Raw genomic sequence first — 27462 nt, forward strand, 5'->3', positions numbered from 1 at the left:
ATGGGGAACTACTGGCAAAATATTTGTTATCATACAGAAACTCGCAAGTTTGTGGTTGTTTACCACATTTTACAGGTGGACTCACCGAGCACCACCAGCATATTAGCCCCAAGAGCTGGTCCTCTCAAACGAAAATACCATCATACTGGTAACATTTCTATATGAGTAAATGCCATAGAAAGGGCTGCATCCCATGGTTCCTGATTCTGCGAACCAGGAATGGGTTTTAGCCCTTATTACACCTGTCTGCATTTGCTTCATTTGCATTCGTTTCACTCATGCACACAAATACCTTTGAGACTTTGGTTGAATGTTGATTGCCTAGGGCCAATGCTGGGGTTATAACCCAACTCGCCGGGGACTAAAACAATCCACCGAGTCATTAATCCACATCTCCTGCCACAGTACTAGACTAGTAACAATAATAAAAAAATTTTCATAACAGTTTCTGCTAGTGCTGTAGTCTTGTTACTATACAACTAAGCAGAGCTCATCATCATTCTCAAGTCCATGGAACCTGTGTAGAGCTAGTAGAAAGGAGGCTCAAGAAGTGTAGATCCAATTCATACTTAAGTTGCAGCCCTATTTCCCCCACTGGACTAGCTGTCTCATGCACAAATATATTTTTATGCAAACGATGAAGCATGTCACCTGATCATGAAGCAAACAGATCCGCTGATGCCTGCGTTTTTGGCGACTCATTCCTCCCTCCACCTTTTCGGGTCACTTCTGATCGTCTTTTAGTGCATATCACCCCGTTTCAAAACTGACGGCATAAGCCTTTGCTGTGTCCTTTATGGAAATCACACGTTATTTTAAGATGTACAGATGTACACTATTATTGGGTACACAGTAGTTGCGTATCACACTTCTTCAGTGGGTGATAGAAGTGAATCTTTAAAATTGAAAAACAAAATCTATTGGCTCAGTTCAGAATGCCTCTGAGTCAGGAGTCCGGCCTCTGCTCTCCATGATGACACACACCTTTGTAGTAGATGTCCAACTTGGATACGCTAACAAAGAATACAAGGAGTACTCTCGGAAATGTCCACGAGATGTATATTACCAAGGGTACTGCAAACCCCAAAATGCATAGTGTGTGGAATCTCCATAGGAGTAAACCATCAGAAATTGTACACTTTCAAATTAACAGTTTTTTTCGTTTTCTCCATAATTTTTGCCTTCTGGACAAACCCCTTACTGTGCAGACCCAGTAAACAGTGGGGTTTTCCTCCCCCACCAAGGAGCCTAGCTTATGTCGGCCTCCAACAGAGTTACTTTGTGTGTGTGTCACTACAGTGGGAAACCACGTGCAACCGGGAAGCGGATACCCTCAACCACACAAGTTTGTCAACGATCTTCGACTTAAGCATCATCTTCACTGAAATGCCTGTCACCTGTCCGTCATAAAGGCAATTTTCTGAGGTGAGTGCGCTTTAGAAAGATAGAATTCTACAAGTCAGACTTCCATGACAATATATATTCTGTGACTAAGTATGTGGATTTTGGGAATACAACACGCTTTTCTAAACACACAATTGTGTGAACTTAAGTTATCATATTGCTACTAACAAACCACACATCTTCCGTTAGTGTAGTCTCTTGGTGCTTCGGGCTGTCTTGAGATGTGCATTGTGCTGCTTTTGGATGTATGAATCTGATTAAGTGAGTGTAGGTGTGATATTGAATTCGTGTTTTGCAATTGGTGCGGTCTATGTGCGTATTGTGTGTGGAACGTCTATGAGTTCTTCTGAGATAGATCTCATAGTTCTTCCAGGATGATACAGAGTGTCTGGTGTACAGTATTCACCTTATGTGTGCTTGCTGGGGTCCAAAATGCTCTTCTAGGTTCTGTATTACATGTTGTGGTTGTTACCTCGCTGGTGCTGACCATATTTGTAGTACTCCCCTGGGATCACGTTGTTTAGTAGGTCAATCTAACATTCTCATTTAGAGATTCTCGCAACCAGCCACCGGCTTCTTGCCACACCAAAATCCCTTGAAAAACACGTTTTGTTTGCGTTCTGCTTACGAAACCATATTACGTAGGTCAATTTAATATACAGTGCGTATCATGAGTTTTGTGCTACAATAAAGCGATGCATGTCGGCTTTGTAATTCACTTCTGCAAAACGGAAGACTACTTGCGCTATCACAAACAAAGAAAACAAAAAAGTCAGGCTGCACAGTGATAATCTTGAGCTGACTGCCCTTTTGTCTAGTTGATGAGGTCATCTACCTGGACTGGGACTGATATCAAGATTTACCACTAAACTCGAAAGTGCAAGTGTAACTTTATACGTTCAAAAGCTAAGAAATGTTTCTGTGTGGAACAGACTCCAGTTTTCTCTTCAGCAAGAATTGGTTGTATAAAATCACCAAACAGCAAAACTACCTAGCTGTAATAGTTGTTAACGAACTCGAGCCACGTGTGATGCAAACTTAGAACTGGTTTGGACTCCAAATTCAGCATGATTGCCCTGTCGGGAAACTTAGACAAACTACAAACAAAGAGGATCACTTTTGTCTGCTGAATCTAACTCCTCCTCAATGTTTTCCAGATGCCCTATCTAAATAAATCTCTTCTACTTTCACTTTGAACTACCTGTTGCGCAGACTGTAACTAACTGTAACTAATGCACCAACACAGAGAAAAACATCCAAACCCCATCATAACTTCCTGATTTCAAGAGGGCCTGCAAAGGTGGCTGTAGAACAATGACACTGAAAATGGCGCCCCTCCCATACAATTCTTAGGAAAATAATGCATCTAAATATCTGCCACTTGAGCAATTTGTACACTACCCTCCAATTACAATAACAGCACGTGGTTCGAGGCGAACAAAAGCTGCAAAAACACCTTTGGTAAAAACAGACTCTAAATTATAGACTGCTAAAAATCTCGTAAGTGCTCAAATATCTCTCTACAAAAATGTTGAAAGGTAGTGAATTCATAAATGCAGCCATTTTCGCTTACTAAGACTTTTAAAGTGTATATTTTGAAGTATTTATTGTAAAAGGTATCTTTTTAACCTGTATTTTCACATGCTACTATAGTTTGCACTTTAAAAAAAAAGAGTGAAATGGGCATGTGGAAAGATAGTAACGACAATCACAAAAAAAAGTGTGTTTTCCTACCAGCAGATTTTGGAGTGAATTTGTCTCTGTTTGCAGCACATACGGCAAGTAGCCGGTACCCCAGGTCTAGATCGAACCCTTGTTGTGCCGCTACTCTGCTTACAACCTAGAGAGAGTGAGAAACAAAAATTAGATGCACAGTAATGGCACAGACGTGTCCAAAAAAAGTTTGTTCCACACTGTGGATATTCGCACCCAAGAACTTAGACGCCACACTCAATGCTTGTGCACAGAAAGCTCTTATGGCCAACACGCATGAGTCTGTGCAGAAGAATTTACAAACTACTGTGTGCTTGCTACAACTTACACCATATGCTTACATGGAGCAAAAACCTAGTGAGGGAGCAAGGGAACTCTGAACATAATAATGGGTTAGGGAATGATTTATGATAGTGTACTAAAGCGACTTGAGTGGAGGTAGCAGCACGAGTTTTCCTTCAAGGTGTGTCTCTAGAACTAGATGTTTTTTTCCATATCAGTTTTGAATGGAGTGCTACTTTGACAACTTAATTTTAAGCTACTTTTTCTGAGCGAACAGGCATGCTTGATATCCAGAGTGATGTTGCGTCCTCTTCTGGTCATTTCTTAATTGCACTCTTTGATTTTTAAGTTTAGATATCTTTGAGGTGAATTGCACTCTTCCAACCAGCATATATGCACTAAAGAGTTACTGTTCTACACCTTAGGTATTAACAAAGTAGAACTTAAACCCTATAATTCATGTGTCTGCACTTAGTAGCGAAACTGCTGCATTACGTTTGACCTCTTAGTATGTTACATCTTATGCTGATGGTGTCTACACCAAAGACCTTCCATCCTACACCAAAAAATGGTACACCCCATTCCTTATGTGCCTACTCTCTCTATATGCTATGAGTGTCTGTACTAAAGAGCTCATGTTCCATAGTTCACATGGCTGCATTTACCAGTTTATCTACCACTCTGTCAATGTCTGCACACAGTATGTTAAATCATGCACTTGCAAGTTTCTGTATGCAGAGCCTACATCTTACATTGGATGTGTCTAAATCCAGTAGCTTACATCCGATTTGATAAGCGTTTGTCACTTGTTAGCCAATATGGTACTGCTGCAAAGGTCTATACTAAAGAAGTTGTGTCTTGCAAAGGATATCAATTTGGGCAATGATCGTGTCTGAACATGAAACAAGTTACATACCTGTAACTATAGTTTTGCAGTATGATGCTATTCTAGTTTATATGCTTTGCTTAATTCTACAATCCAACGGTTAGGCTCAAAACAGCCTCTTTTTTCCAACATAAGTTTGATTTTGTGTGCTGGCTGTAGGCATGGTTGGAGTGACTCGACGCCATTGTAATATTTCACTGCTGTGTTTGACAGAAGCATTTGCATCCATTATTGTAGGGGGGCATCATAGCAGACCTTGCATATGTTTCTTAGCACTTTAAGTTATATTCTGCATTGTGCTTTCAAGAGCAGCTGCATCCTAGGCAGCCTACATATCACTTACCTGAGCCTTTACACAGACGGTTACTGTCAATAATGCAGTGGCTGGCCACAGACATCACATCCTGAACCCGCACAGTGCTGCGATCTTCCTTGGAAAGCATTATCCCATTACAGCCCCACAAGAGCTGGGTTGCTCTTATTCTGTTTAGCGGAGTCTTTCATACAAAGGTGACAAGGCCCCCACAGATGTACACCCTACCCAACAGGTCGTCAAGGTAACGATGACAGGTGTCCTTTTGCCAAAGGATACCGGGAGCAAATCTGAGGAGACGCACAATCCACTGACTGGTCTATAAGGTTGTGCCCCACTACCACAGTGATGCGCTGAACCAATGAAGAACATTATCGGTGGAATTCATCAATCCGGACTGGGTGTAGCGGGAGGTGAGAAATGAACCTATAACGTGGTCAACTGCCACGTCATTCAGCTGCCATGACCATCCCTTTCACCCACCATGCGGGCACACGGGCCTTTCAGGGACCTGGGCTTGGGGAGGCTGATTATTATGCACCAGGGCTTGTCACCGTGGCCACTTGTACGCACGCGGCATCCAAAGCATGCAGCTGCGCCATCTCACCAAGTGACACCTTTCATTAGCACTCTGAGGTAAACTAACCCGCGCCGCGATGGCAATTTAATTACTCCCGACTGTTTCCCAACATCCACTTTTCTTAATTAACAACAAAGACTCCGATTGTCATTATCAAGGAGAAATATTATGGATTAGGCCATACAATGTTGAGGTTTCAGAGGCGGATAATTTCCAAATTGGAGGGAAGATTAATCGCGCTCTTGCAGAGGTCTTTTTTCCCCTCTTGTTTAAGCATCCAATCTACGAAATGGAAAGGCTCCGGAATCGAGCGGCTCCGGGAGTGCATTTTAATGATCAGACATGCTAATGCGGCTCAGATGGCGAACGCTTTAAAATACGCTTACACAACATGCGGCGCCGCGCGCGCTCCTCCCTCCAAAAATACAAACACGAAAAAAAAAAATCTCAGACGGCACGCAGGAAACGCGCCTGGGCCAAAGCACGCACGCACGCACGTCGACTCCTTCCTCCCGCCATCTGTGGCTGCACGAGGAAGGTGATGGCGGGAATGCAGCGCTGGCGCGAGCAGGGATGGCGGCAGCTGCGAGGGGAGAGAGTGAAGCCCCCATGCGTGGCGGCGGCGGCTGCTTCTGTGGTGGAACATTCCAGATGGCGGGCGGCGGGCTCTGTCCGCCCAGTTCTTGTGCTAGTGTAGGACTGGCCAGCCTCTATTCGTCCCCCACTCCTGTCCCAGAAGTTCTTACATCTGGAGCGCGTGCGTCAAAAACCCCCCAAACCTCTTTTGGGTGGCTGCGGTGCGGAGGGAGAGGTAAGTACCATGGCACACGCCCTTTCCTCACTGGCTCGCAGAGAGGCACTTTAACTTCTCATAGGTGGGGAAGATTCGCAGTTCCGCATAGGCCAGTGTTCTTTGTCTATTGAGCCCATGCAGGCTCTGTGCTCCCCTGGATGGCTGACAGGACTGCTCACCTCTTAGCTACAACCCTTCATCCTCTAAGGGGTAAAGCTACTTGGAGAACAGGTCAGACTATGCTCTCCCCTCGCCCTTTGAGTATCGAGCTCTCCTTGTCAACAAAGACAGATCCAGCATCCATTCAGCAAGTAGACAGGAACCACTACCGCCTTGACCACGGAATGGGACCTGAAACAAGGCCAACTACATCACCAGTGCTTTATGAAGGATGATAAAGGTGGGGTGATCGCCAACAGAGGCGTGACAAAAAAGCACAACTAGGAATCCCTTGAAAAATGCAGGGTATATGCAACCAGAGAGGTTACCCAAGGACCTCCAATTCAAACATGAACATTCAGACTATAAACATGAGATGCTTAGTGCATAGGCAGGAGACTTAAAGTTACGCTAGGAATACCACTACACCAATTGTGGGTAATATCAAGCATGGTTTGCTCCTTGCAAAAAATGAAAATAGATAGAATGATAGACAGACAGATAGATAGATCAGATTCCCATTGGGAACCAGCATTGCTATCCCACTGGAAATACGGCACAATCTTCCTACCCTAGTAAACGTTCACTGTGCCTCTGAGCGGTGCACCTGTATTGACATCTGCAGACTGCCTGGGCCTCCAGCACCTGATCACGCATACTACCTGCCTTCCAGAAAGCGCTAAGAAGCGCTAATGAAGATGCAGCTCTGTACTCCAACTAACTGTCAGTAAGAACCTAAAGGGTTGCAGGTTGCAATGTTCATGTCTCCTGAATGCTCGCGGCGCGAGAAGGGAAATCAATCTAAGCCCCCTGCACCCATTCAAGACCAACAAATTGCAGAATACAAGGATCCGTGAGGCAAGGCACATCTGTATATCACATACAAATGCTAGTAGGATTCGTTAAAAAAACCATTATGTTTGCCCAAACTAGTTATTTGTCATTTCTATGCAACTGTTTTGAAAAAAAATAGAACTTATTTTTTCCTGCTAGGGCAAGTTTGTATTTTTTCCGGTGAGTAAAAGGCAAGAATAGAATACTTGCTAAAGATCAGTTTCAATGTCTGTTTTGTTTTTTACTGCTGGGGCGGAGCCCCAGCAGGTTTAGCCCTGCACACAGCTCTGCCTAAAACACTGCGTCGAGTGCAACCGCAGCTTGATTCAAGAACTAAAGGAATCTCAATCAACTGTAATTCCAGAAGCACAGTGAGCTAAGGACGTCAGGACAAAGTCAGGATGATCAATAGATCTGCAACACTGGGACCACGAATAGAGAAAAAACAAGTGAGAACACATTGATGGGAACCACCCATGTCATGATCGCACCTAAACGGAAGGGGCTGTGGATCTCAGTTAAGCTTCTTGCAAACAGCTAGCACTCAACTATGAAGGTCTCCACACATCTAATTTTCATGGACTATTTTCTCAACATCCTAAATTCCGAAACATGACATGACCACCTTGCTAAAACAACTGATATAGGCTCCCGCTAAATTCACTCATGGCCAGAGCGGACAAGGGTTGTTAAGACCCATCCTCCCACTATGACCTACAACATAGAGATAACCCACTAGTTACAGAGATGGGTCAGGTTGGGAGGTCAGAATGTCAATCGCGTACCCTCCAAATAAACTCTCCCACATAAAATGAGGGTTGGGAATGAATTAACAACTTATGAGAGCATCGACATGGATGCAACACAAATGGAGACAGAAGTCTGCACAAAGAACCAACAGAGGTCAAGTAAGTGGTAAGTGCAGCATTATAGAAACAGCAAGAAACGTAACATAACGGGAGCATGTTTATATCTTGCATGCTTTTTAGGTCTCGCCTGTCGATGCGCATGCGCATCGAGCAAGCGAGAGTATTGGGACTTATCCACTCTTTATCCACACTGCAAGGAATCGTGGCGATTCCTTGCAGTGCCCGTGACTTTTAAGCTCAATGCGCATGCGCATTGAGCTTAAAAGCGCGTGCACGTCCGTCTTTGTTTACCCGCTCCGCCCCCTCCCCGCCGTCTCGCATTTCCCCTGCCGCATCAAAGGCTTTCACGGCCGGCAGGCCATGCTTTCAGTTTCACGACCGGCCGGCCGTGTCAATTACATTACAAAGCCCGCTCTCCCTGATGATCTGATCCACCTTTGATCATTTCTGCTTGTGAAATATTATTAAATATTTATCGGATTTAAATTTGGTTTGGATTATGAAGCTCTTTCTGTATTTTTGCCTGTCCTTTTTGTAAACAGACACACGTCACAAGCATTTTTCCCTCAGAGGATTACTAAACCAAGAAGGATTTTGAAATGAGAGTGAAGGTAGAGGTTGTGGACGCTATTTTCAGCTCAGGGTCCTTTGCGATTGCAGCGGTTGTCTGCTGTTGCCTGTGTCTGTAATCAAGCTCCCTATTGGCTCGTGCTACCGGCTGCCAGGCTACGCTTGGCCTCCGGTTGTTGCTGGTGTTGGATGCAGCGTGAGGATTACGTTTCACCATCTAACTCCTGGTCGTTATCTCTCTTCTTGTATCTCCGGTCTTCAACCCAAGCTGCTACTAATAAGTTTCACAAAATTTGGGACTGTTTCCTTCATTCTTCATTTTACATATGCTTGTTTAGTGTAGTACACATGCTTACGCAGGATTAGTACTTGGCACCATTGCTCTAATTAGTATTTATTTTGCCTTGCATTATGTTGTAGTTGTTTGCTGGTTTCTTTAATATGTGTGAAATGTAGCCCTGGTGTGTTTTTCTGCGCTTTGTTTATTTTACCCGCTCCGCCCCCTCCCCTGCCCGCCGTGTCGCATTTTTTTTTAAATCCCCACTTCCCCCCTACCCCCCAGCAATGCCAACACTGACGCCGTGCTCTGCTGCTTGTTTTTTTCTTCCTCACTTCTAGCTGCTGCAATTCCAGTCCAGCAGCCTGGGCGACGGAGGGAGGATTTGCAAGCAGAGCTGCTCCCATTTGCAATCAATTTCCGTAGAATTTGCCAATGATTTAAATGCTTACTTTTTTCCGCATTTTTGTTAGCACAGAGCTGTGGCATTATCGAACCACCGTCGATCTCTTTCTGCTTACTGAATTTGCCAATGATTTAAATGCTTATTTTTTCCGCATTTTTGTTAGCACAGAGCTGTGGCATTATCGAACCGGCGTCGATCTCTTTCTGCTTACTCAACAAGGCGCACTGTTGACAAACACTGATGAGCCAACTGGTTTAACGAGGATAGCGATGTTGGCCACCCCTCACCCTCACTCACCCTCACCCTCACTCACCCTCAACCCCTCACCCTCACTCACCCTCAACCCCTCACCCTCACTCACCCTCACTCACCCTCACCCTCACTCACCCTCACTCACCCTCACCCTCACTCACCCTCACTCACCCTCACTCACCCTCAACCCCTCCCTCACCCTCACTCACCCTCAACCCCTCACCCTCACTCACCCTCAACCCCTCACCCTCACCCTCACTCACCCTCAACCCCTCACTCACCCTCACCCCCACTCACCCTCACCCTCAACCCCTCACCCACCCTCACCCTCACTCACCCTGACCATCACTCACCCTCAACCCCTCACTCACCCTCACTCTCACTCATCCTCACTCACCCTCAACCCCTCACCCTCACTCACCCTCACTCACCCTCAACCCCTCACCCTCAACCCCTCACTCACCCTCACTCTCACTCATCCTCACTCACCTTTAACCCCTCACCCTCACCCTCAATCACCCTCAACCCCTCACCCTCACTCACTCACCCTCAACCCCTCACCCTCAACCCCTCACTCACCCTCACTCTCACTCATCCTCACTCAACCACCCTCAACCTCACTCACCCTCAACCCCTCACCCTCACCCCCTCACCCTCACTCACTCACCCTCAACCCCTCACCCTCAAACCCTCACCCTCACTCACCCACCCTCAACCCCTCACCCTCACTCACCCTCAACCCCTCACCCTCAACCCCTCCCCCTCAAACCCTCACTCACCCTCCCTCACCCTCAACCCCTCACCCTCAAACCCTCACTCACCCTCAACCCCTCACTCACCCTCAACCCCTCACTCACCCTCAACCCCTCACCCTCACTCACTCACCCTCAACCCCTCACCCTCAACCCCTCACTCACCCTCACTCTCACTCACCCTCACTCAGCCTCAACTACTCCCCCTCACCCTCACTCACCCAAAACCCCTCACCCTCACTCACCCTCACTCACCCTCAACACCTCACTCACCCTCAACACCTCACCCTCACTCACCCTCACCCTCACTCACCCTCACCCTCAACACCTCACCCTCAACCCCTCACTCACCCTCACTCACCCTCACTCACCCTCACTCCCTCACCCTCACTCACCCTCACTCACCCTCACCCTCACTCACCCTCACCCTCACACAGTGCAATAGTTCTCAGACCATTTCAGTTAGAGCTTTTAGAAATGTTTATGGCTTTTTTTATTTGTAATACTTTAGCATTGGCTACAGGAAACAAAAATGCTAAACATTTACAAAAAAAACCCATAAACAATTCTAAAAGCACTAACTCTAATGGTGCGAGACCTATTGCATTTCCAATGCTTGTTGGTAGTAGAGGTGATGGGTCTGCCATCCTATCCTCCAGGTTAATTCCTGCCACTCTGTGCACAAGGAGTTAATGGTGAGAATCACAACAGCTGCATCTTGGGACCCATACTCGTATCTTCTTGGTACATGCCTTTTTGAATATGAAAGACGTTCTCTGAAAGATCAGGCGAACGCGCAAGCATCAAGGTCCTTCATGGACACTGCAGTACAGCCCACTCTCAACCCTACTGGGCAAGGGGCAAGTTAGTGGAAACACTACTTCGGTGACTGACTGCTTACGGTTGCAAATGGCCACAGGTTTTATAGTTATTACTAACAAGAGTCAGAGGGCACCGAGTACAAGCAAGGTGCAATACTAGCAAACACTGTACTTGTCTTCGAATACAGCGACAATATTGAATATATTCTACAGACTGCATTTTAATGTAATCTGAAATTATTGACATCATCTCCTAAACTTACTATGCAGAGCTCCAGTGTAGGTCTAAGGCTTTTCCAATAAGATTCAGACTGAATGAGGAAGAGTCACCCACTGTCAACAACACCTAAAAACAAGATAAACATGCCCCCTCACAAACTGGGTAAAAAAACACACAAAGGATGGACGGAGTGTAGAACAAATCAAACATTCACCCCCAGTCACACATCTACATACATGATTTTTTTTGCTTACCACGTCACCCCAGTTTGGACCAAGCCATATGCAAATAAGTCTTGACCCACCTCCCCATGGGAAGAGTCCAGCCCAAACTGCCAGGCCAGGTCCTACCTGGATTGGAAAACAATCATCCTGGGACTGGTTTGGGCGTATCTACCCTCATCAGCCAGGTTAGCTTGAATCCAGTGGTATAGTGAGCCCAGGACCCAAGTCTGGGCATACCCTTCCCAAAGCCAGACGGTAACCAAGTACAAGCAAGGTGCAATACTAGCAAACGCTGTACTTGTCTTGGGATACAGCAACAATATTGAAGATATTCTACAGACTGCATCTTAATGTAATCTGAAATACTTGACACCATCTCCGAAACTCACTGTGCAAAAGCACAGACCCAGTGTAGGCCTAAAACGTATCCAGTAAGTTTACGACTAAACATGCCCCCTTAAAAACTGCAGCATAATATCCGAATCGTAGGTCCCAGTCTTGTGTGTCTCAAATCGGATGGTCTAGCAAAAGGAAATCAACATTCAAATCCTAACAAATTAAATTTGACTTCAGGCCAGTCCATGGTAAGCAGCCATATACAGTGAGATGACAACGGGTGGTCCTTGGCTCACTGATCAAATATGCACACAAGATAACCTGGGCACGGTAGCAGGAAGGTTTAAGGTACCCAGTAGTGGACCAAAGAAACAACATTTTATTTACACCTCCTGTGTCTCTACGTGATCAAAAGCACAAATTTGAGGGAACCCAGCCTGGGCCTAATATCACCAGGCGGAACAAGATAGAGTATCTCAAGTACAGACAAGGTGATGTGGCAACATGACCACAAGGCACATGCTCTTAAAAAGCTCAAGCACAAGTAATAGCCGAAACAAGATTAGGACCAGGTATTGTGTTAAATGTGGGGCACAGGCACTGCCGAGTTGAGGCAAGATCTAGAAACGAGCTGGAGAGAGTATACCAGAAGGGGTTAAAGGTGATTTGGAGGAAAGGGACAGAAAGGAGAGAGAGAGGGAGAGAGAGAGAGAGGGAGAGAGAGAGAGAGAGAGAGAGAGAGAGAGAGAGAGAGAGAGAGAGAGAGAGAGGGGGAGAGAGGGAGAGAGGGGGAGAGGGGGAGGGAGAGGGAGAGGGAGATGGGGAGGGGGAGGGGGGGGGGGGGAGGGGGAGAGGGAGAGGGGGAGGGGGAGGGGGAGAGGGAGAGGGGGAGGGGGAGGGGGAGAAGGAGTGGGAGGGAGGGAGAGAGAGAGAGAGAGGGGGGGGGAGAGAGAGAGAGGGAGAGGGAGAGAGAGAGAAAGAGAGATGGAGAGAGAGATGGAGAGGGAGAGGGAGGGGAGAGGGGGAGGGGGAGAGGGAGAGGGGGAGAGGGAGAGGGAGAGGGGGATGGGGAGGGAAAGAGGGAGGGGGAGAGGGAGGGGAAGAGGGAGGAGGAAGAGGGAGAGGGAGAGGGAGAGGGGGAGGGAGAGGGAGAGGGGGAGAGGGGAAGAGGGAGAGCGAGACAGAGAGAGAGAGAGGGAGGGAGGGAGAGAGACAGACAGACAGACAGACAGCCAGAGAGACAAAAAGGAGAGAGAGAGTCAAATAGGAGGGGAGTCTACATGGGGAATGGAATAGGAATCCAGGAAGGAAGATGGGAAGCTAGGTGACGTAAGCTCGTCCATATCGTTAATGCATTGGACAGAAACAGAGCAGACGATGACCATTCATGACAAAGTATGATCTACCACTTTGAAGCCGCCTATAGCTGGAGGCATCTATGCGAATAAAGCAATTTAAACCACTTCAACACACCTTCCGTAGCGAGTACAGCAGGATTAATGAGGTGGGCTGCAACATTAATATTTCAAGGGATGGCTTCAACATAAAGTATCACAGCACCAATATCCTCATTACGATTCATGTTTAAATCCCGACTGGGCAACTAACAGCATTTAGTGTCCAAATTCAGATTACGAACTTTCCGGAAAAATCTGTACTTATGGATTTTTGGGGCAGTTTCAGTAGTACAAAAGTTTGACTTTTTCTAGGGACATTTTGGGGGAATTATGAAAAATCTGCAGATATCAGTGCAAAAACACAAATTTCCAAGGTTAATCCACATTCCAAGATTCTGTATTCATAATGGTGAAATAATACCACATTAGCATACCCTGCGGTACCAGTCTTACTGCATCAGTTTATTGTAGACTCACAAACTGCCCCTAACGAAGGATCTTTAATTTGTTAACCAGTTTGATTTTGTTCCATTTTTGAAACTTTTTGCAACGGTGCAAGCTGACAGAGGCAGCAATGCATGCCCACAGTGCAGCAATGCCCAGCAACTTCCCAGAAAATGGAAAACTGCCAGTACCTTTCAATACTCTCATGCCATGCAGGTACCTACGGCTCCTGCCTTTCACCGTGCACCAGAAAAGTGAACCTGCTACAGATTTACAGAATAACACAGCTTTCGGCTTTTTTCCAATTGTTATTTTTAGTAATCTCTTCTAGGAACTTGAAAAGACAGGTTGTTCCAGACTTTCCGGGAGCAGCACATTCTTGCCACAATTATGCAATGATGTTTTACTTTGCTTAAGGAAATAGTGCAATGTGTGAGGTCAGGAGCTAAGCAGTAGCGCTATACTCCCTCATAAAATACCTTTTAATACATCAACATGTGTTTTGCATGCAGGTCTTCAGTTTGCTTCTCTTCAAATCTGGTTGATCATCTCCCTTACTTTCCACCAACAGAGGCACAGAGCACCCAATCCCCCGACAAAAGGCAATCATCTAAACCCTCCACTCCACACTTTGATTGACACATCCTCCGTTCAGCTCTGACTGAGGCAAATTTCACCTGACCGAGGCAAGAATCCTCTCTATCACAGTTCTCACCCATCCTGAAAATTAGCATAGCTCAGCCCCATCCCTTAGAGAGGCATAGTGCCATCTCCAACCCTTGATTCCTGAAAACATGATCTGATGAGCCTCCTCAGGGTAGGTGAGAAGCAGTACCTGGCTGTGAGGCTGTTATGGCATCACGGCTCCAACAGGTTCTGGTGGCAATATCTGGACATGGCAGTGGGTGGAGGTGTGAACCACCACAGGCAGGGCACCTACCGTTAAACAGCCCATCAGGCTCTGCTCAAAAGGTCTCTGGAAGGCTCGAGGATCCCCACACCAGTCCAGCAGCTCAGTGGCCGCATTCTGAAAGTTGGCAGGATTCTGTAAGTGCTGAAAGAGGAGCAGAGGAGAAGAGGATCAATGGCCAGTGGTGATCAACAAGAGAACGACAGAAAAACCACCAACATCCATCCCACCCTCATTTTACTTCTCAGAAAAAAAAAGTTTAATGAGCAAAGGCAGGTCAATGTCTGTCCACTGATGGTCAATGTCTGTCCACTGATACCAAATGCGCGGAACTAAGGCCAAACGAGATATTGCAGCCAAAAGTGGTGGGAATGTCAGAGAAGTGAGGAAACCAAAGTCCTGCCCGTCCCTAGTTGGATTCCTAATCCGCATGGTGACATCTTGGTTCTGATTTTGCTTACCAGCATATCGATCACAAATTTATACATAAGAATGTGTAAATAATTTGGGATAACTGAAAGAGTAGACAGGATAAGGGGCACTGCACAGTTCAAGATATCACATATGAGGCTAAAGAGAGAGTGGGGTTAGGGGAGTAAGAAGCTAGTTACTTACCTATAACAACAGTGTGAGCTTGAAGCTTTTGTAGGTTCTCTTTGCCGTGTATTATTTAGGCCTCCGTCGTGAATTACGAGTCATGTTGCCTGGAGCTTGGACAGAGTTTTGGGCATGGGGATTAGGTACAGCTACAGAAGTATATGGCATGGAAAACAGCGTTTACATCGCATGCCATTACAACACGGTTGTTACAACGACTGCGTTGTTACATTGCGAACCATTACATCGTAAGTAGTTGCAACGGCTTGCTGTAGGGGGCAGAAGGTGTTCGATTTACAATCCAACACCTACCCTGCTGTTGCACAAACAGTAGGAATAGTAAATTATACTATTCCTATCCTAAGTCCAGCGCGCCCCCTACAGCAAGTCGTAACAACTTGCGATATAATTGCTCGTGATGTAACAACGCTGTCGTTGAAACGACTGCGTTGTAATGGCAGGCGATGTACAGCATGCCTAGTAATGATATATATTCAAAGGCACAGATGAAGAAAATTAACAGTTTCTCAACAAAAATATATAGAAGTAGAAAGTGAGGCCCTGATGATGATGTTGCTATAGTTCCTTATACTATAGTTCAAGATTGTAAAAAGTTGATCACAAGGGGCCAATCTATGCCAGATTTAAAACTAAAGCCATGTAAATGACTCCTAGTGAGTTCTCTGCATCTGAATGCATCTTCTGGGTGTCTTTGAAGATATGGCGAGGAATTTGGTATCTTTGGCCAATCCTGAACAACACCAGTCTACGTACTTTTCAAAACCCAAAATAAAATATTCATACATGCCCCTTCACCCCTAAGGAAGGTGTGTCCAGCTGTTTGCTCCTGAATACAAAGACACAAGAGATGGCTCAAGAGCCCCCAGACAGGCGCCTCCCACACATTCTATCAAAAATCTGCTTTTTCAAACATGAATTCTCCGAAGATGAGCTATGTATGCACCACTGACCTGCAGCATCTAAGGTTTTCACTTTAAATCACACCTCTACTCTCACCCTGAGTCCATAAGCGCACACCTCCGGGTAGGTCGCTTCCCCACCGCTGCAGTGCCGCCTGTGACCCGCCTGCTCTGCTCCCTGTGTGCCAGTGTCTGCTGCCCATTTTGACTTCTGTACCCCCGTGTGACTGTCGCCCTTCTCTCCCTTGGAGCCTCACTCGCCGCTGCTCCCCCGTTTTCCCGCCACTGCCTCCCGTGCGCCCCCCCGTGCCCATTCGCTGACCACCCTCCCGCCTCCCAGCTGACCCCTCCTCCCTTTAAATGGCAGCCGCTGCGTGGTAGAGACAGCGACGCTTGACCCTCCGGGTAGGTCGCTTCCCCACCACTGCAGTGCCACCTGTGCCTGTGACCCGCCTGCTCTGCTCCCTGTGTGCCAGTGTCTGCTGCCCATTTTGATTTCTGTACCCCCGTGTGACTGTCGCCCTTCTCTCCCTTGGAGCCTCGCTCGCCGCTGCTCCCCCGTTTTCCCGCCGCTGCCTCCCGTGCGGCCCCGCCCCCCCGTGCCCATTCGCTGACCACCCTCCCACCTCCCAGCTGACCCCTCCTCCCCGCCTCCCTTTAAATGGCGGCCGCTGCGAGACCGCGCAGTGGACGCGCCTAAGGCAAGCCCGTCTGCGCCCGGACCGCGCCCAGCGCCACAACCCCTGGCCCCCGACGTCTCCAGGGCACCCGACTGAGGTACGACACCGCCACCCTCATCGCACTCAACACAGGACGATCTGCCGCCTGCCACCGAGCCACGCCGAGGCGCACCCACGGACCTTTCACCTGCCAAGCATGCAAATTCTCCTGCTTCCGAACCTGCACACCTCCCACCGAACCCAGCAACAACAACAGCCACCTCAAGTGCATCCTCCTCAACACCTGCTCCGTCCACAAACACGCCATCGAACTCTGGTAACTCCTGGATACAACAGTACCAGACGTCGCCTTCCTCACGGAAACCTGGATGAACGCCTCCTCTGCCCCCGACATCGCCATAGCCATCCCGGACGGCTACAAAATCACCCTGAAAGACCGCGTCAACAAAACTGGAGGAGGCATTGCCGTCATCTACAAGAACACCATCAGCGTCACGACCAACGCCGAAGACACACTCACCGCCGCCGAATACCTACACTTCCAAATCCACACCGACCCCCAGACCACCCTCAGAGGAATGCTCATCTACAGACCCCCGGGCCCACGGACACAAATCTGCGAAACCATCACCGACTTCATCAGCCCGCACGCCTTAACCTCACCAGAGCACATCCTCCTAGGGGACCTGAACTTCCACCTGGAGAAAAACAACGACAACACCACCACCACCCTGCTCGACAACCTCGGACTCAAGCAACTGGTGGACACCCCCACCCACTACGCCGGCCACACGCTCGACCCCATCTTCTCGGCCAGCAGCCATGTTGCCTTCAGCCACTCCACCGGACTACACTGGACCGACCACAGCTGCATCCATTTCACCTTCAAGAAGACCACATCCCACCACCACACACTACAGATCCCCCGGAGATGCTGGAGCAAAATCACCACAGACCAGCTGACCACATCGCTGAGCCAGAACCCACCGGTCGACACCCCTGACACCAACAACGAAGCAGACAATCTAGCACAATGGATCACCAACTGCGCCGACGACCTCGCTCCACTGAAGAAACCCCCAGGCAAGACTAGCAACAGAAAATCCTCATGGTTCACAGACACCCTCAAAATAGAAAAGAAATCGTGCCGAACCCTCGAAAAAGCCTGGCGCCACAAGCGGACATCAGAAAACATGACAGCCCTCAAGAGCGCCACCCGCGAATACCACCAGATGATCCGCACCACCAAAAGGACATCGTTCAAAGAGCGACTGGACAACAGCTCCCACAACAGCAAGGAACTCTTCAGCATCGTCAAAGAGCTCTCCAACCCCAGCGCCAGCAACAATGACATCACATCGTCGCAAGACCTCTGCAACTCCCTCGCCACATTCTTCCACCGCAAGATCACAGATATACACGACAGCTTCTGACCCCAGACCCCGCCCCCAGCAACCAAACCAACGACCCCCACCACCACCCTCAGCGCATGGACCCACATCAGCACTGAAGACACAACCCGCGTCATGAACACCATCCACTCCGGCTCCCCCTCCGACCCATGCCCTCATCACATCTTCAACAAAGCCGACACCACCATCGCACCCCACCTCCGGAACGTCATTAACAGCTCCTTCACGTCAGCCACCTTCCCTGGAAACTGGAAACACGCAGAAATCAACGCTCTTCTGAAAAAACCAGCAGCGGACCCCAAAGACCTCAAGAACTTCCGCCCCATCTCTCTGCTCCCCTTCCCGGCCAAAGTCATCAAGAAGACCGTCAACAAACAGCTGACTGCATTCCTCGAAGAACACAGCTCGCTCAACCCATCCCAGTCCGGATTTCGAGCCAACCACAGCACCGAGACCGCCCTCATCGCAGTCACCGATGACATCAGGACCCTGATGGACAACGGAGAGACAGCCGCTCTCATCCTCCTGGACCTCTCGGCAGCCTTTGACACCGTCTGCCACCGCACCCTAATAACCCGCCTCTACAACACTGGGATCCAAGGAAAGGCCCTGGACTGGATCACATCGTTCCTCTCCGACAGAACCCAGAGAGTCAGTCTCCCTCACTTCCGTTCCGAGGCCACCAAGATTATCTGCGGCGTACCCCAAGGCTCCTAACTCAGCCCAACCCTCTTCAATATCTACATGAGCCCCCTCGCCACCATCGCCCGCAAACACAACATCAACATCATCTCCTACGCCGACGACACCCAACTTATACTCTCCCTCACCAAAGACCCTCTCACCGCCAAAGCCAACTTCCAGGACGGAATGATTGAGGTCACAGAATGGATGAGGCACAGCCGTCTGAAGCTCAACTCGGACAAGACAGAGGTCCTCATCCTCGGACAATCCCCTTCCGCCTGGGACGACTCCTGGTGGCCCACGTCGCTGGGCACCGCACCGACACCCACTGACCACTCACGCAACCTGGGATTCATCCTGGACTCCTCTCTCACGATGACCAAGCAAGTCAACGCAGGCTCGTCCTTGTGTTTCAACACCCTGCACATGCTACGAAAGATCTTCCGGTGGATCCCCACCGAAACCAGAAAGACGGTCACCCAGGCCCTCGTCACCAGCCGACTGGACTACGGGAACGCCCTATACGCAGGAACCACAGCAAAACTTCGGAAACGCCTCCGCACGACTCATCCTCGACATCCCCCGCCACAGCCACATAACCGCCCACCTGAGAAACCTGCACTGGCTCCACGTCAGCAAGAGGATCCCATTCAGGCTGCTCACCCACGCACACAAAGCGCTCCACAACATGGGCCCTGAATGCCTCAACAACCGCATCTCGTTCCACACCCCCACCTGCTAGCTCCGTTCCTCCAGCCTCGCCCTCGCCCTCGCCACCATCCCACAGATTCGCAGAACCACCACGGGAGGAAGATCGTTCTCCTACCCAGCAGCGAAGACATGGAACTCCCTCCCCGTACACCTACGACTGACCCAGGACCATCTCACCTTCAGGAAACACCTCAAGACCTGGCTATTCGAGCAGTAGCAGCACCCCCCCCCTTGTTTTTCCTCCAGTGGCTTGATACCCGCACGGGTGAGTAGCGCGCTCTACAAATGTACTGATTGATTGATTGATATACATCTCTTGCCCCATAAAATTCATAATCAAGAAACCATGTCCTTCCGAAATAGTAAAATACACACATCTCTCTTACTCCTCTTGTCCCGGACAGCTTTTCATTATATGAGCATTTTCCTCCTCATCGCCTCTTCATCGTACTTTTCATTCTGCTACGGTTTTGTAAACTGGTGAGATCGGCTCTTCTTTTTCCTGTGACAAACCGGTCAGACTCTACAAATGTGACACAGTTATTGGTATGTCCAACATTCAATTGACAGCGCAGGCCTCTACACTGCCCATGTGTATTGTCGTTGCACGTTTCAGGATTGCCGGCCCTACCTTATCCCCACCTGCTACCATTTTAGTCTTCTTCACTGCCTCCTCTTCTTCACTGCCTTCACTGACTCCACAGCATTTTCTAAGTTCCTCTGGTACCTCAAGTTTACCAAGCTCCACCACAGACATAGCCTGTGTCACCAAATAGTAGGCCATTACCAACGTGTTTAACTATCACTGCCAGCCCCCGCTCACACCAGCGGCCTCTCTGCTGCCACCAAGAACCCCTCAAATACATCCACATTTTTCTCCTAAAACACAGCGGCCCAGTCATTACATCCACAGCCCACGGCTGGACCCTATAAGCTGCTATCACTACTTCCTCCCTTCCATCATTGCCCTCTCGTCCGCCACCAAAGGTCTACTCGCTACCTAGAATGGGTCCACCACCGCAGCCACAGGTCACTCTGGTGCCGCTCCCTCCGTAGCCCTCCACGCTGCCACTGTGGATGTTTCTGTGGACTGTACTGCACTCCACGCACCTGTAGCCTCCAGACTCTGCCCTGTGCTCCCAGACACCCCACAACGACAGACACAGGACGCTAAGGTATCCCTTCCTCACCACCCTCATAAAAGCAGACTGCTATGTCCCGTCTGAGAGCTTCCAGCCATTCTCTGACAAGAGATGATCATGATGTGGAGGAACACTTTTTTTATTTTTTATATACATATACAGTTGTACAGACTGCACCTTATTCAGCTACAGTGGAGCAGGCCCAGTCCAGTCTTTGCCACAGACACTGAGTGGCACCTCCAGCCACAGCGCCCTACATACACTCTACAACACAAACTGAAATGCCTCTTCCACTCAGTTGCTTTGGGATTAAGAGTGCCTTTCAGGTGTGTGTTGTACAGGCTGGTCTGCAGAAGTCAGTGCATGTATTTTATTTTTTTCTACATCCGGCTTTTCCGGACCAGCTAATTACCAGCGTTGCACAGCATGAAAGATTCAAGGTTCAAGTACTACACAAAAAAACAAAATATTTTTTTAAGTTGGGAAGCTACAGTGTTGGTCGGCTTTGCCTTACAAAAAACTTTAAACAATTTTCAAAATATTCCTAACACTGAATACAATAAATGGGTTGACCTTTCGCTCAACATGCCTGTGCGGGAAAGTCAATAGTTTGAGCCCAGATAGAGTGTATTAGGCCTTTTAAATATTGCTATTAAATCTACCCCTGAGGCGGAAAGCCGGGGGCTCATACCTTTGTGAACGCGCTATAGAATGTTGTAGACTACCTGCTATTAAAGACTGTAAATATTTTAATTTGCACTTTTAAAAACTTCAATTGCTTAAAACTTCAGCGCGAGATTTGCTTCGCGCTGAAGCTAATACAAACATTCTTAAGGCACGGTGCAGCCGATTTGCGGGCTGACACCGGCTTTCACACACTTCACGCGCCATATTGCGCTGAGAAACGGGTCGCGTTCTAGTTGTTGGACGCCTCCCGCCCTCCCTGGCTATTTAAATCCCGATCACTAGCAGAACGGTGATTGCTATTAAATCTACCCCTGAGGCGGAAAGCCGGGGGCTCATACCTTTGTGAACGCGCTATAGAATGTTGTAGACTACCTGCTATTAAAGACTGTAAATATTTTAATTTGCACTTTTAAAAACTTCAATTGCTTAAAACTTCAGCGCGAGATTTGCTTCGCGCTGAAGCTAATACAAACATTCTTAAGGCACGGTGCAGCCGATTTGCGGGCTGACACCGGCTTTCACACACTTCACGCGCCATATTGCGCTGAGAAACGGGTCGCGTTCTAGTTGTTGGACGCCTCCCACCCTCCTCAGTACTCACGAGCTCTGGGGATAAAAACAATATGTCATCCCGTCCGCGCAGCGGGCGGGCGCAGCGGGCGCGCCAAAGGCGAGCCCGTCTGCGCCCGTCCGCGCCGGGACCGGGCCTAGGGCCCCGACCCCTGGCCAGATTTCATCAGATTGCAGGATAATCCATTCCCGAGCCTCCTTATTAGAGCTACGCACCCTTTCCAACTCTCGATGCTTGGTTCACGACCCTAGCAGTCTTATACACAACACCGCTATTAACTGTACCAATTGTAATACCACGATCTTCATAAACAATCAAAAAATTCCACCTAAAGTAATATCAGCAGCGAAAGAAACTGACTATCTCATGGCCCTGATCAATGCAAGATCAATAAGCAAGCATAGACAAGAAACAGCCGACCTCATTATAGACAACAATCTAGATGTCCTCTTCGTTACCGAGACCTGGCTGAATGAAGCATCCGGACCAGACCTGGTTATTGCTGTGCCTCACGGCTATACCATTTACCGTCTAGACAGGAAATTACAACGAGGGGGGGGACTGGCAATTATTGCCAGAGAAGGATTTCCAATTAAAATAACACCCATTTCAGTAACCACATGTGAGGTATTTCAATTTAGCATTCGCTTCACTGCCCTTCATAGTTTCAAGGGACTACTCTTATATCGTCCCCCTGGAACTAGAACGCCTTTTATAAACACCCTCAATACAATAATGGAATCATTAATCATGGAGGAATCCTTCACAATTCTGGGTGACATGAATTTTCACCTGGACTTGAAAGAGGACAAGGATACCCAGACCTTGACTATGGATCTGGACATGTTAGGACTCAAACAATTGATCACGTCCCCGACCCACCAAGCTGGACACATTCTTGACGGTATTTTTTCCAATGTTGAGACCCTACAGATTCTTAACATCCTGCCATTGCCTTGGACGGATCATTATGTCATATTCACTAAGCTGACTCTAACTGATACTTCAAAGATAAAAGCTATGCCACCGAGCCCAACCACTTTCAAAATCTGGAAAAATATAAACCATACCGAATTAACCAATCTACTGGACAGCTCTTGTCCATCACTTTCCGCTGACCCATCCATTGCCACTCAACAATTTCACGACTGGCTGAGAAACGCTACCAATATCTTAGTTCCAACAAAAAAAGTCTCCACGAACAGAACGACTCCTTCTGCCCCATGGTACACTGATGAGCTTAGGAGACAAAAACAGCTTAATAGAAGCAGGGAAAGGAAGTGGCGTACAAATTACGATCCGGACGAGAAAGCGAAATATAAAGAGTCACTATCAGTGTATAAAGATATGATTATGGAAGCAAAGAAAACATTCTTTTCAGAAAAAATCGACAAAGCTAAAAACTCAACTAGACAATTGTACGACATTACCAGAACACTATCTGGCAATGCACCAGATCTTACCCCGCCTGCCTCTCAATCCTTCTGTGATGAATTGGCTAAATTCTTTTACTCCAAAGTCAATGATATCTATCAGGCTTTTTCTTCAAACCCCCCAAACTCGCCCTCCCCTAAGCCTGTACAGGACAATGAATTTACGAGTTTTAAACCACTGACCATGGACCAAACTAAAAAAATAGTCTCTTCTATTAAGACTGGATCCATATTGGATCCGTGTCCATTCTCGGTTCTCCCACCAGTGATGAATACTCTCATCCCGATGATCACTTCAGTCTGTAACACCATTCTAGGCTCCGGAATCTTCCCCGATTCCTTAAAAAACACGATTGTGAAGCCTCTGTTGAAGAAAGCTAGCTTGGACAAGACCGACCCAAAGAACTATAGACCAATCGCAAGCCTACCTTTCTTAGCCAAAGTGGTCGAAAAGGCCATGAATCAACAGCTGGTTGAGTACATCGAGACACACCACCTACTGGATGACTCACAATTCGGCTTCCGAAGACACCATGGCACCGAAACCGCCTTAATCAAGGCTGCGGATGACATAAGAACCATCCGAGATCTCGGTGGGACAGCTGTCCTGGTCATGCTGGATCTGTCGGCGGCTTTCGACACGGTCGACCACAACACTCTTATCGACTGTGTCGAAAAGATGGGCATCCACCAATCGGCGAGCAAATTGATTGCCTCATTCCTAGCCGACAGATCACAGGCAGTCACCATTGGCCCTTATCAATCTATCAATCTGTCATTACCATGTGGGGTTCCTCAAGGCTCATCCCTAAGTCCGACACTTTTTAACATCTATGTGTCGGACCTTGCCAATGTCATCAAGGCATATGGGATGAGCGTAACCTCCTATGCAGATGATACCCAGCTGGTTTTGGGTATTAAAGATAACGGACCAGAGGTGACTGACCGATTTCGGCGCGGAATGCTCGCAATCAGCGAGTGGATAGCATCTAACTGTCTTAAGCTAAATTCCGATAAGACGGAAGTGCTAATTTTCGGACCCCTCAGACCAGACTGGTCATCAACTTGGTGGCCACCGGGAATGGGTGAGCCTCCGAAGCCAGCACTCAAGGTTAGGAACCTAGGAGTAACTTTCGATGTGGACTTAAATTTCATGGCACATGCAAATAAGGTAGCGGCAACAGTCCACCATAAATTAAGGCTGATTAGGAAAATTCTCCCATTTCTTCCAGTTACTGCTGCAAAAACACTAATCAGTTCATTAGTGTTAACTTCCCTTGACTACTGCAACGGGCTATTTTTAAATGCCCAAACCAGGATAATAAACAAGCTTCAGTCATTGCAGAATGCTGCAGCACGGCTCCTCTCAGGAACACCTAAATTTTCCTCAGTATCGGACACCCTTAAAAACTATCATTGGCTAACGATCCGCAACCGAATAAAATTTAAATCTTTATGCATAGTTTACAAAGCATTACATGACCAGGCTCCCCAATTTTTTAAGGCAAAGCTGACACCCTATAAACCAACCAGACTGCTTCGATCAACCACTCTGAACCATCTAGTGGTCCCTCGATCCAAGACAGTATCTTGGGGAGATCGTCGCTTCCTGGTTGCGGCTTCAAAGCTTTGGAATTCCTTGCCACTCTGCATCAAGACCTCTCCTTCACTTATGCAATTTCGAAAACTATTAAAAACCTGGTTATTCGATCAGTAGTCCAATACAGCCTGCTATGAGCGATGAGGGAATTAATGGAATCATAGCGCCGAGACGCCCACGGGTATTCGCCGCGCTCAATAAATTACAAAAATAAATAAATAAATAATCTTTTTTTGAGGACCATTTTTTTTGTTTGAAACTGAGACAGTTTAGGTTGTGAAATGTGCATTGATAGGTCTAAATTATAAATAGTAACAAAAACAATTATAATAATAATAAAAATATAATTATTAGTCCTTCTGAGAAAAAAAAGATGCAAGGGTCATATAAAGCTAACAATACAATAAAGCAAATAATGTCAGGTGGGATGAACCACTGGACTGAGTACCCAATACCAAACACTCTCCTGTTGTCAAATAAAGGTGCCCATCGTTTCCAGGCAGATAGGATCAGACAACCCTGGCTTTGACCTGAAGACCTGGGCCCACTTGCGTTAGGCTATGCACTAAACGCTGCCGCACCTCAAAGAATACCCCCTCTATGGCCACTGTGCTAAAGCAGACAGGGTAAGAGCTCTGAATGTAGGTACAGCGCTTGGAAGTAGCACACTATGCCCTTAAGTAAGAAGAACAGTCTACTGTTCTCTGCTGCAGGCCCAGCACAGCACGAAGGTGGACTAGCTACAGAGCAGTGCACAGGTTCAAAGAAAAGATCAAAAGGATCGAGTCTACCTCACACTGGAGCAGCTGCGCAGACACACCCAAGATCACACTGACTGACTGCCTTGGAGGCGACCTACACAGACAAGAGGGGTTAAGAAGTTCACATTAACAGCAGCGCGAGGCAGAGTGGAAAAAGCGTGTCTTGCTTGCGAGGCGGAAGAATGTGGGACCGGGCCAGAGGCCTGTAGTGGCCCGCCCTGGAAAGAGCTGCAGAGGAATAATGACTTCCAGGCCCTGAGCTCTGGAGCAAGGCAAGGAGGCTGGAACCTTGGTGATGACTCACCAGTGCAATTTCTTTGGGGGGAGGGGGGGGAGGGGGGAGTGGAGACACAAGGGCTTTAAGTCAGATTAAAAAAGTGTGTGTGTGTGTGGGTGGGTGCGTGTATGTGTGTGTGTGTGTTGGGGGCGGGGCTTCTAAAGAGGGCATTGCCTATGTAATTAAGGGAGTTTCGTAAACGCCTAAACTACATTTCTGTGATTCCCAGTGTGGTATTCCCAGTGACCGGTATTTGGTATTTAAGTTCCTCTCTCAACTTTCTATTATTGAATCTAGATATATAACACGACAACTGACATACTCTGAAAACCAGCCAGGACTACTGGCTTTGTCAATGGTTGTTAGCTGTTAAAGATAAATGAGTAAGAACAATGATAATATTGAATACATTTCAACTCAGAAATTGTGAGACTGAATAAAACACCACTGAGGCTAGTGGAAGGAGTAGTGATCTTCAGAGCTTCTAAATCACTTCAGTTATATTCACTCAAGGTCAGACATGCACACCCATTTCCCTCCACATCTTGTTCATCTGCATATCTTACACTTCATCTTTTTCCTTTTCATCACCCTCTTTTCACTCTTTCCTGAGTGCACTTTCTCTCATCTCCTTCACTTCACCACATGCCAAACACACGCGCGCCCACTCACCTGGAAGTTCACTTTCGCTTTATCAATATTTTGACAACTGCGGGCCTCCTTCATACTCAGTTGCACAGAATCACCATTACTATTGGAATATGTGGCCATTGCTCAGTGTGCTCTACAGAGAGGCCAAGGATTGGATGACCATGTATTCTGAATACCTTTCTGACCCTCTGCCAGGCAGTGTGACAAAGTCACACTGCCTTCGTTCAGCCTTTACTCCAGAGCTCTCTGTCATGGCCCATTATGAACAGCTGGAGGGGACTCATTTCAAAGTATGCACTATGCAAGAGTCACAGCCGACACAAAAAAGAAATACAAAATTCTGAAAATAGCCAACACTCTTGGGGAATGCATGATTAATAAAACGTGAAATATAAACAGGAACTAAATTGCTGACATGAATTACTTTAACATGTTTTACATTAATTGTTCAGAAACTGGATCAGTGTTGTTGCCAGTAAAGTTAAGGACATGAATATATGGCCTGATGGGGACCCGTTTCAATATCCGTTTTAATTAGTACCAGGTCTGAGACCCGGAGGGATCCAGTCCACTCAAAGCCCCGACAAACACCCTCCTTTCAGTCTGGAATCTCAACAATCACTCCCACTCCCGCTCAGAGCTCTTAAAAGCACCCCGCAGCAGCCTGAAGCTCAGACAAGGCCCCTCCCTGCGGCCATGTTCTGAGATAAGCACCTGTCTAATGGTGCGAAGCAGAGACAAGCACCACCCTCAGACACTCGCTAATCAAACAAGCACACTCCAGAAGGCTGGACTGAGACGAGTACCCTCTGAGTGCACTTCTCAATGAAAGCAAGTGGGGCTCATAGGCACGCATTTTTGGGGAAGACTGAAAAACGGGCACAAAGAGAGAAA

General features: G+C 47.6%; 1 protein-coding gene across 6 annotated transcripts in view; it reads right to left on the minus strand.

Annotated features, from left to right (window-relative positions):
• ZMIZ1 (zinc finger MIZ-type containing 1) overlaps nucleotides 1–27462 on the minus strand; it is a 514453-nt gene that overhangs the window by 125747 nt on the left and 361244 nt on the right. For all 6 annotated transcript variants that reach the window (XM_078642955.1, XM_078642957.1, XM_078642953.1 and 3 more), the window contains 2 exons: nucleotides 14473–14586; nucleotides 3139–3244 (listed from right to left, as the gene is read on the minus strand). In XM_078642955.1, the coding sequence (XP_078499081.1) occupies nucleotides 3139–3244; nucleotides 14473–14586 (220 nt within the window). The remainder of the gene's footprint in view (nucleotides 1–3138; nucleotides 3245–14472; nucleotides 14587–27462) is intronic.

Source organism: Lissotriton helveticus, chromosome 5_1 (assembly GCF_964261635.1).
Source record: "Lissotriton helveticus chromosome 5_1, aLisHel1.1, whole genome shotgun sequence".
Lineage (NCBI taxonomy): Eukaryota > Metazoa > Chordata > Amphibia > Caudata > Salamandridae > Lissotriton > Lissotriton helveticus.